Genomic DNA, 11,194 nt, shown 5'->3' on the forward strand with positions numbered 1-11,194 from the left:
CTGCCTGGACAGTGCTGTCCCCTTACTTGCCTGTGAGTACCACGTGGGGGCAGTTGGTTATTTTTCTCTCTTTTTGGATATCTGAGGTCTTTTATAATACACCCATACCCCTGTGCCTACCATCTGACTTCCTTGTTCCACCATGTCTGCAAAGCTTCCCAGAGTTTTATGTGGTTGTCACCACCAGAACACTGAACTTGCACTTGCCAAGGACAGTAAAGGCCTTCCTGCTGCCTTGGCCATCTCTAGCACCTCCTCTTCCCAATATTCATCTGCTCTGACCCAGCAGAGCAGGCTGCTCCTTTCATGAATTCCCCCCTTCCAATTGTCTTTCAAGACACCACACCTTCCTGCTTTCCCTCCTACCCCACTGCCTGTCTCTTTCCACCTCACCCCTAAGTACCGGAGACAACCAGAGTCTGTCTCCTTCTCCATCTGGGCCTCCACCCTACATGCCTCTGAGGACCCCAATCTGAGTTTTCAGCCCCGACGTTTCCTGCTGTCTTAGCTCAGACTGCTAAAACAAAATACCGCGGGGTGGGGGGCGCAGTGGGGGCGCTGTCTGAACAGCAAGGATTTACTCCTCACAGCTCTGGAGCCCCACGTCCAAGCTCAGGGTGTCAGCATGATGGGTTCTCGGTAAGGGCCCTCTCCCTTCTTTGCAGATGGCTGCCTCCTTCTGTCCTGACAATGGCCTGTCCTTCGGGGGTGGTGCACTCAGAGAGAGAGAGAGAGAGAAAGGATAAGAAAAGAAAACCCTATTACATGTTGCCTTCGAAAGACCACTTTAAGTATAAAGACATACACAAGCTGAAAAGGAAATCAGTGAAAGAAAGATACGGCATGGAGACAGTAAGCACAAGAAGGCGAGTGTGGCTATCTTATTTCATTTTCCAGTTTTATTCAGATACAATCAACATATCATCTGGCATTTGAACATCAGGTGAAACAGACTTCCAAACGGAGATGATTACTGAGATGAACAGAAACATCTCATCGCGAGACAAGGACCAACTCATGTGGGTGTAACACAAATGTGTATCCATCTAATAGAGCCTGAAAAGACAAGAAGCAAAGATGCACAGAAAGAAAGGGTCAAAGAGACAATTTCCCAGTCAGCTCAGGAGAGAGTAACAGCCTGTCTCAGCGAGTGGCAGAAAAACGAGAGAAAACCCAGGAAGACATAGAGGATGAAACACTCGGGTACCAACTCCCTTGATCTAGTTGACATCTGTAGGAAAACCCACCCAACGACAGGAGACACACCTTGTTTTTAAGGGCACGAGGACCATACAGCAAGGCAGACCACACTACTGTATGGGCTCTCAAGCAAGTCTCAGTCCATGCAAAGGCTCAAAATCAGATGGAATGTATTCTCTGACCTCGACTGACTTAAGTTAGAAACCAGCATAACTAAGATTTCGCACAAGCTCCAAATACCGGGAAATTAAACAACCCATTTGAACTGATGGTTCAAAACCCAAACAGGGCCAAGTAGAAATAGTTTAAATTGAACGATAACAAAACTAGGTAAGCATGCAGGAGGCAGTTAAGCAGTGTTTGGTGACATTTACAGCATTAAATGCTTCTAGAGAAATGAAAAAGATCTAAATCAAGGACTTGGGGTTTCATCCTAAGAAAGTAGGAAAAGCAAATCAAGAAACCCAGAGTCAGACCTCCCTGGGCTCTCAGGGAGCTCACAACACTGTGGTTTTTTGCCAGGGGAAGGGGATTCCCCCTAAGGCGGAGCCTTTCCAGGTTGTTGGGAGCCTGGGCCCCCTTAATTCCATGAGGACTCCTGCTTGGAGGCCTGCAGGAACAGGGAGAGGGAGGGGGACCCACGAAGTCCACCCCATTCCATGCTGCAGGGTAGTGACCCACAGTCCGCGCCCCACCCCCCAGCCTGCGCCCCCCGCACCCCCCCACTCACCCCACCCCCAACACCAGACGGTTAGCCAGACCCCACGGCTCCGACGGCGGTTCCCAGGTTCCCAGTCAGGCAGCACCATGCGGCCCAGAACCCTGCTTCTCCTCCTCCTGGGCCTGGGCATGGGCCTGAGTCGCGGCCGCCTGCCGCGGCCCAACGCTCCTCCCAGGGCCCTGGCCACCATCCGCGTCTCCGGGGCGACCGCCACAGCCCCTTCCAGACCCCACGGACCGGATCCCGCCTCGGCCCGCCGCCCCCCGCCAGCCGCCCGGACCCGCGGCCCGGCCCTCGGAGACGCGGCCGCGCTGCGCGCTTGGAGGGGCGCCCCGGGCCTCGGGGAGCCGGCCGGCAGCGCCCGCGTCCGCCTGCGGCCCCGCGCGGCCTCTGGCGGCGGCGTGATCCCGGCCGGTGGCGGCCGCCTCTGCCTGCCCCGCGGCCCCGCGCGCCCGCTCTGCGTCCTGCGGCGCGTCCTGCTGCGCGCGCGCCTGGCCGCCACGCCCGCGCTCGTGCACCTGCGGCTGTCTGCGCGCCGCGGCCGGCTGTCCCTGCTGGGGCGCACCCCGCGGCCCCGCGCGCTCGGGCGCCCGGACTGGACCTTCTGGCCCGAGCCGCTGCGGCCCGCAGGCCCTCGGCGCCCCCGCCGTTCGTCCTCCGACCTGCCGGCCGCCGGGCCTCGCCCCTCCGCGGGCTTCGTGGCCCAAACGGAGTGTCCCACGGATGGGCCCACGCCTGTTGTCCTGGAAGCTGTCAACTCGGATGGTCCTCAAGCCATCCAGTCTTCCGTGTCCTGCCAGGTGTCCCCAGAGGAGCCCTGTGCCATCACCATGGTGAAGATCAACAGGAAGAAAGATGGTGAACCCTTGGTGCTGACCAGGAAGATGGAGGCTACCCTCCATGTATCCATTAAGCACAACTGCCCTAACACCACCTCAATTGTTCCAGAGTGGCACGTCTTTCCCGTGCGCTCCGTAAACAACATCCCGGACTGGAATGCACCTTTGAAAACACGGGACATCAGACTTGGGATGTCTCCACTACATTTGGAAATCCGCCCCAAAACCTTATCTTTCGGGGCGTATGCGTTCAGAGTCACACTCAGCATCTTCGATGAAAAAACAAAGACACTGATGACAAAAGGCTCGGATTTCATCTATGTCAACATCACTAGAAGTGATCTATTGGCAGTTATTCCTGGCAATCCCAATTTAGTAATCCAATTCACAAACAGGCTGGTTCTGGAAGGAAAGACGTCCTCTGATGCAGATTCGGACGACCCATCCGAGGGGCTCCTTTTTTCTTGGTACTGTACCACCGACCCAAAAAACTACCGGGGACATAAAATCACAGTGATGAGCAGCAGCGTCTGCGCCCCAAAGCAGACTGATCTGAACTGGAAGGAGGCCTCTGGCCCTGTCCTCACACTTCAGCCGGGAACGCTGAAAGGTGGAGGTGTGTATTACTTCAGAATGGTGATCCGCAAGGGTGCTAGGATGGGCTATATAGATAGAAAGGTACACGTGCTCAAAGGAGAACCCCCCGCAGCATACATCTCGTGTATTGAAAATTGTGATGCCGTTTTGGGTATTTCAGCCAGATTTTCTTTGCTTCTCAATTGCACAACTTGTTCAACAAGCCAGGATGTGTATAAATGGTCGATTCTGTCATCTCTAGGGGATGAGGTAAACTTTGATTGGGCGAAACACACCACAACAGGGAGGAATGGGGCTTATTTGTCTATAAAAGCTTTTGCTTTGAAGGATTTTCCTGAAGCTAAGTTTTGGGCTTCTGTGCATCTAGCAAGTTGGAGTGGGCATAATGTGGACTTGAAGCACCCCTTTATTATTAACTATTTCCCTCAAATCGGAGAGTGCAGCATTAATCCAGCTACAGGAGTTGCCTTTATTACCAGGTTTGTCATCCGGTGCGATAATTTTAAGGATAAGAACATCCCTCTTACTTACAAAATGGTAGTTTCTGATTTGTATGGTTTGAGTCAGATCAGTTCTATACAAGAGAACACCTTGGGGACCATCCTGTATTTGGGGAATGAGTCCACATCGCCCCCTTCCTTTCTCCCTGTGGGTGTGTTGGCTAATCGTTATGCCATGAAGATATTTGTTCAGGTGTATGACTCTCTAGGAGCTTTTTCCCAGGTGACTTTGTACACGACCGTACACGCCCCTACGGATAAAATCTCAGCGAAGGCTGTGCTCGATCGCTTATTCAATTTCACCATGGGACCAAGTTCATCGCTATCTACTTTGTTTGACAACGAGGAATTCCTACCTGCAGGTTATTTAATATATATAGCAGCTTCTCTTTTGAATGACATGAAACCTGAATTAAGTTTGGAAGCTGACAAGGCCAGACTCCGGGAATACCTTGTTAACCAGACTTTCCTTCTTCCCAATAGCACTTTGGTGGAAATTAACCAGGTAGTCATGAGCGTTACTGAATTAACCCAGACGACCACCGGATTCACTCGATTGGCTCAGAAACTGGCCACAGTGAGGATTTGGCTAGCAAATCGAGCCCTACAAGAGTCTCGACAGAAGGACTCACACGTTCACTCTGAACAAATAGAAACTGTGAGCACTGGGATATTAACAACTTTGTCTAATATCTTGAAACTGACCATTAGCTATGAAGTGGTCGATGAGCCTTTCTATGTGTTGGAATCGCTAGCAGACACAGTATTGGAGGGAAAAGTGCCAGGGAATGAGACCACTGCAATGAGGGCCTCCAGCCTTAATCTGTATATTAGGAAAACTGAAAGGTGGGATGTTACTGATGTCTTCAAGAATGAGAAAAGCAGTCGACGTTATTTTCGTCCGACGATAGATGTGAGCAGTATTCCTAGTTTACCTGAAAATGCCCCGATTTCCACCATGTTTTGTGAGTTTGCAGACGATCCCTTTCCTTGGATGAATGATCAGGAAAGCTGCTCTGCAGAGGTGGTTGGATTCAGGATGACAGGAACGACCCCTGAGGGCGACGTGGTCGAGATCATGCCTGATGTAGCAGAAGTGTACATCGCCAGAAAAAACTTGAGCTTTGCAGCTTTTAACCTCACAGTGGGACCCGAGAGTGAGACCGAGGGAGCTGATGAGTCCTTGAAAAGGACGACAGGGGAGTTCAGGGTTGATGTGGACAGCAGTGTAGTGAAGGAGTTGCTGGTCCACATTGTGACCGAAGTGACCGTGCTGTTCACGGTGTTGGTGTACGCCGGCAGCGAAATTACCCCCACTGCTCTGGTCGCCACTTTCTTCGTGCCCCATGACATCCCTCCCATGGCCACCCATAGTGACCTGTTCGGCTCAGCCTGTGCCGTTAGGGAGGTCCGCGTGGTTTGCCTTCCAGCATCCCTGCTACAAGTCATAGCTCAGCGAGGTGGCTCGTCTGAGTGCACCTTGATCATAGCTCTGCAGGCGCCTCGTTTTGTCATGACAGCCAATGATAAGCTAGTGAGAATTGCTCTTTTCAGCGCTCACTGCCTAGACATGTATGGGATCCAGAGTGATTGGAGAGAAGATACCTGTGTTCTCGGAGAGAGGACCACGTGGCGAAGAGTGCACTGCATCTGCCAAAACACAAGGAGGGTCCGGCGGCAGCTGGATCTAATAAAACAAGCCAGCAGACACCTTCAAACCCACTTTTTGACAACCAAATTGATTGTGATTCCTAATGCTGTGGATCTACGGTTGGAGGCCATCAAGAACGTTACCCACAACCCTGTGACGCTCTTCACGGTACTTTTCATTATGATGATGTACATAATCCTAGCTTTCTGGGCTTTGCTGATGGATGGGAGGGATCGGTATCTTCGGCTACACGTGATAATTCTACTGGATAATGATCCTTATGATAAGGTATGTTACCTCGTGACTGTCTTTACAGGAAGCCGTTGTGGGGCTGGGACCAGGGCCGATGTCTTTATGCAACTTATGGGATCGGAAGGTGCCAGCGATGTGCATTGTCTGAGCCACCCATATTTTACAACCCTCTACCGGGGAAGCATCAACACTTTTCTCCTAACCACGAAAAGGGACTTGGGGGACATCCATTCCATTCGTGTGTGGCACAACAATGAGGGCAAATCCCCCAGCTGGTATCTAAGCAGAGTCAAAGTAGAAAATCTGTTCAGCCGACACATCTGGCTGTTTTTATGCCGGGAATGGCTTTGTATTGACACCTCTTTGGACAGAACACTTCGTGTTACCGACCCAGACCAGCCTATCAACAGAAAGGACTATTTCCTGATAGAATCAGCTTACAGGATGGGGAGAGATCACTCGTGGTTCTCTATTTTCTCCAACAATAGTTCTAGGGCATTCAGCAGGCTGCAGAGACTGTCCTGCTGTTTGGCAATGCTGATGGCCTCCCTTCTGTGTAACATTATGTTCTTTAATCTTGACAGAGCAGAAAATTTGGCTTCAGGAGAGGGGAGCTACGTCAGGTCAATGATGATAGGACTGCAAAGTGTGTTAATTACGCTGCCTCTGCAAATACTGATCATTTTTCTCTTCACCTACTCCCAGAGGGAACCTCGTGTGACTCTAGAAAAGGTATCTCCCCAGAAGGTTCCTGACATGGAGCTAGAGAATTTATACTGGGAGGAATTTCTGAGAAGATGGTATGCTCGTGAGTCTGGGGACTCATCCATCAAGCGGGCATCAGAGCCTCCAACTGGGAAAAGACCTCGACTTCAAAAGACTGCCCAGGCGCTGTCTGCAACGCGGCACCAGCCTAAGAAGAAAAAGAGCAGGGACTCACCCACCCAAGTAACAAACATTAATGCCAGTAACGCAAACACAAATAACAATCAAAATGTTCCTTCCGGAGAGCCACCTTTCCAAGCGGGTCCCACTGTGGAACTCAAGGAGAAGAGAAGTTTCGTTCTGCCTTCATGGTGCCTACATATAGCGTGGCTCCTGGTTTTCGCCACATCCATTATATCTTCGTTCTTCATCATATTTTATGGGTTGACCTATGGCTATGAAAAGTCAATGGAATGGCTCTTTGCATCTTTTTGTTCATTCTGTCTGTCCATTTTTCTGATAAAAACCTGTAGAATTATACTTCTGTCAGGCTTCAGAACACGTAGGCCCAAGTATTGTAAAAACCTTTCATGGGAAAGCCAGTTCCGCTACGCTGAGATCGAGCTACACAGCACACTGAGCCAAGAAGAAATGCAAGGGAGACACGAGCAGATCATAGAGCTCCGAAGATCGAGGATGTACCAGCCCCTCACCGAAGACGAAATCCTAATATTCAAGAGGAAGAGGGCAATTAAGAGGAGGGCTTTCCTGTTCCTGTGTTACGTTCTCACTCACTTCATCTTTCTGGCCCTCCTGTTGAGCCTCGTCACCCTCCTGCGTCACACGGACAGCTTTTACTATAACCAGTTGGTTCGCGATCGGTTCTCTGTGGATCTCGGCTCGGTGACCAAGCTGGAGGACATCTACAGGTGGCTGAACACCGTGCTGGTGCCCCTGGTCCACAACGACCCGAATCCAGCCTTTCTGCCCGACAGCTCCTCTAAAATCCTGGGCCTTCCACTCCTGAGGCAGGTGAGGGCGAGACCCGGCGATAAACTCTGCCTGCCTGCCAGCTTGGCCCAGACCAGCATGGGAAGAGAAATCCATTGTCATCCCAACTATGGCACTGACCCGGAAGACACCAGAAGCTACTCTAGCTTCTGGAACAAAGTTCTCAAGAGGCCAGAGGATAAGAATACCAGTGGGTTTACTTACAAGGCTCCAGGGAGGACCTGGGGGTATGTCTCCCACGGACTCCTACACACCTACGGGTCGGGAGGCTACGCGTTCTATTTCTTCCCAGAGCAGCAGCCTTTTAATTCCACCGTGAGGCTCAGGGAACTCCAGAGCAGCGAGTGGCTTGATGAGAAGACGTGGGCCGTCATTCTGGAGCTGACCACCTTCAACCCAGACGTCAGTCTGTTCTGTAGCGTTTCTGTCGTTTTCGAGGCGTCTCAGTTAGGAGTTGTGAACACGAGCTTATCCGTGTACTCCTTCTCGCTTGCTGATTTCGACAGGGAAACTTCGGCAGAAATCTACTTGTATGTGGCCATTCTCATTTTCTTTTTCGCCTATGTGGTCGATGAGGGTTATATCATCATGCAAGAAAGGGCCTCGTACGTGAGAAGTGTGTATAACCTGCTCAACTTTGCTCTAAAATGCATATTTACTGTGCTGATTGTGCTCTTCTTTAGGAAGCACTTCTTGGCCACTGGCATAATTCGCTTTTACTTGTCGCACCCTGAGGATTTCATTCCGTTTCATGCAGTTTCTCAAGTAGATCACGCCATGAGGATCATTTTGGGTTTCCTGTTATTTCTGACCATTTTGAAGACCCTCAGGTACTCCAGAGTCTTCTATGATGTGCGCCTGGCTCAGAGGGCCATTCAGGCGGCCCTTCCCGGCATCTGCCACATGGCCCTGGTGGTGTCTGTGTACTTCTTTGTGTTCATGGTCATCGGCTCCCTGGTGTTTGGTCAACACGAGTGGAACTACAGTAACCTGATTCATGCTACGCAGACGATCTTCTCCTATTGCGTTCCAGCATTTCAGAACACCGAGTTCTCCAACAACAGGGTTCTGGGGGTCCTGTTTCTCTTTTCCTTCTTGCTGGTTATGATCTGTGTATTGATCAACTTATTTCGAGCAGTGATTGTGTCTACCTATAAGAAAATGAAGCAGCCCGTGTACGAGGAACCATCAGACGAAGCGGAAGCAATGACCTATCTGTGCCGCAAGCTAAGAGCAATGTTTAGGTTTCTGACCTTCCAACCCAGGGACAAAGATGAACCAGAGTTCTTTGTCAACATGCTGTATGGGCAGCCAGAGAAGAACAGCCGGCGGTATCTGGGGCTGAAGACCAGAAACATCAAAGGGAAAAAAATGGTTTATCTTGTTGTGTGATGAGGGACAGGGTCAAGACCCACAGGCAAGGCACCTCCCCTGCACCGATGCTGGTTCTCCGGATGTAAGGAATGTTCAATGGCTCAGCAGTAGTCTCTTCCCGGGTCCTGCACAATGCACACCCCTACATTCAGAAGTGTCTCCACCTTTGGCCTCTACTCCTGAGTGTTGGGGTGTAGGGTATGTCTACAGCATGGGAGCCCTGGAATGATTCCTCTCTAGAGGTTACTCGTTGTCCTTGGAGCCCACAGCAGTTTAGAGTAGTAGAGACCCGGAGTTGGGTAGAGAGCTCTAAAGGTCCCCACCCTACCTCTCTAGGGCAGAGCATTCTTGTCCTGCGACTGCGTGCTCCGGGGATGGGTGTTAGGAGTTTGTTGGTAACTCAGTCGCTCTGGGGGATCCCCTTGCTGAGCAAAGCTTGGAAACGCCTCTCAACCACTTGACTCCCCCTCCACACCCCACCCCGTACCATCCAGCTGGGCCAGGGCTGGAGGGACTGTGTACCGACATGAGGATCTCTCTTTCAGTTTTCGAATTTAGGTTTGGGACCTGAAGGTCAGAAGTCTGAGCTTCCCTTCTACTCCTGAGGGCTACTGCCAGTTAAAACTGTAAAATGTAATAATATTTTCTGGCCATTAGACATGAATTTTGTTCGACAACAAAAAGATGCGTGTGTGTGTGTGTTTGTCGGGGGGAGTGGGCTCACATCGAAAGATAGTAAGTGTTCTCTATATTGACTGTAAGAATTTGTCCATCCAGGTCTTGGACTTTGGGTAATTTAGAGCATGGTGGATTATTGCAGAATAATAAAGAAAATGTGGTTTATTGTTTAAGAGCAATATGGCTCCCAGCTCTTCCAGTTCTGCTCAGAAGCATGTTCATTTATGTAGATGCCACTTTAAGCTTTATCGGAATTAAATGTGAGATTGTTCCTGTGAGACTTGCCGTGATTTCTGCGTGAGGGGTGTATGTACAGGTGGATCCCGCCTTCCCCATGGAGAGCCAGTGAAGGGGGACAACCCTATCAGCTGGGGGACAACTATGTCCCAAGCCCTTGTTACTCACTGGGTGCCCCTGTGGTCCTGAACTGTGCTGGAATGGCTCACAGACTCATGCACGTGCTTCCATGCCACTCACACAAGAGTGCCCGGAGGTCAGATTAGGATTTTCTTTTGTTTTTTAGGATATTATTGATTTGAAAGAGAGAGAGAGAGAGAGGAGGGGCAGAGGGAGAAGCAGAATCCTCGTTGAGCACAGAACAGGAAGCAGGCCTAGATCCCAGGATGGATCATGGATCATGACCTGAGTGGAAGACAGAGACTAACTGACTGAGCCACCCACATGTCCTTCTCTTTTTATCTGTAAATATGTGGTTTCCTGGGAAACCATTTAAAAAAATACTTTGAGATTTTACTAATCCTTGGGACTGGTTTTCTTCTTATATTACAAGTGGTAGAGAGCTCAAATTCAAATTAACTTTTTAATTTTCTGCCAACGATTACGATTTGCTCTTTGAGTATTTCCCGTAGCTCTTGCAGTCCACCTCCTAACTTGTGTAGCCTGTCTTGGGACTTGAACAGTATTCAAGAGACAAGGTCATGTATCTGAGTGGTTATAGGTCATACGTGAAAAGCTTCATGCAGATGGTCCATCTCTGGGCAGACACAGAAAATAAAGTCAGCAGTATATAACCGTGGCTGTGACCCAAGGAATGCTCTTGCTGGAAGCACCCAGGGGTCCTATCTGCTAGTAAGAAAATCAGAGTGTTTCCTCAGCTGCCCGCGGTCGACGTCCCGGAATCGGTGTTATCCCCAGGATTACTAAAATGCCTTGTGTATTCCTTATTTTTCGATTGCCCAAAGGAAGAAGGCCCAGCCCCCAGGCCTGGTGGTCGGGGCAGCACAGTGCTTGGCATACGTAGGGGCCGAGGGGCCTGGAGAGGGGCACTTTGCGGAGACACGAGGGAAGAGCGGGTCTGAGACTGGAGCATGGGACCCCGCCGGCCAGAGGGTCGTCTGGAAGCTGGAGCAGGGCAGGCTCCGGAGGGCCGGGTCGCTGGGGCTCAGATCACCAAGGGTGCCATGGATCACAGCGACATTGCTTTAAAGGGTCCTCGGGGAAGGACAGGGCTCCTTTTGAACATATCTCATCTGTTGCCTGGGGTGCACAGAGACCCTCCCGCCCGTGGCGCTGGCCCAGGCCTGGGGACTCCTGTCCCAAAGTGTGTGTTGGGGGTGGTGGTGAGAGGGCACAGGGAGTCAGCAGGCTAGGAGCATGATGCTCCAGCTTCGTCTTCCTCATCCTCAGCTGCTCTGACCCATCAGGC

The 11,194-nt window shown here is 51.0% G+C and overlaps 1 protein-coding gene across 1 annotated transcript; it reads left to right on the top strand.

Moving 5' to 3' along the window:
- Positions 1-2,007: 2,007 nt before the first annotated feature.
- On the top strand, positions 2,008-8,868 carry LOC308348028 (polycystin family receptor for egg jelly-like; the record flags this gene model as incomplete). The annotated part of the gene is made up of 1 exon (XM_080811845.1): positions 2,008-8,868. One exon carries the CDS (start codon positions 2,008-2,010, stop codon positions 8,866-8,868), a length of 6,861 nt encoding a protein of 2,286 aa, XP_080667971.1.
- Positions 8,869-11,194: the final 2,326 nt, after the last annotated feature.

This window comes from Martes martes, assembly GCF_963455335.1.
Source record: "Martes martes genome assembly, chromosome: 8".
Classification (NCBI taxonomy): domain Eukaryota; kingdom Metazoa; phylum Chordata; class Mammalia; order Carnivora; family Mustelidae; genus Martes; species Martes martes.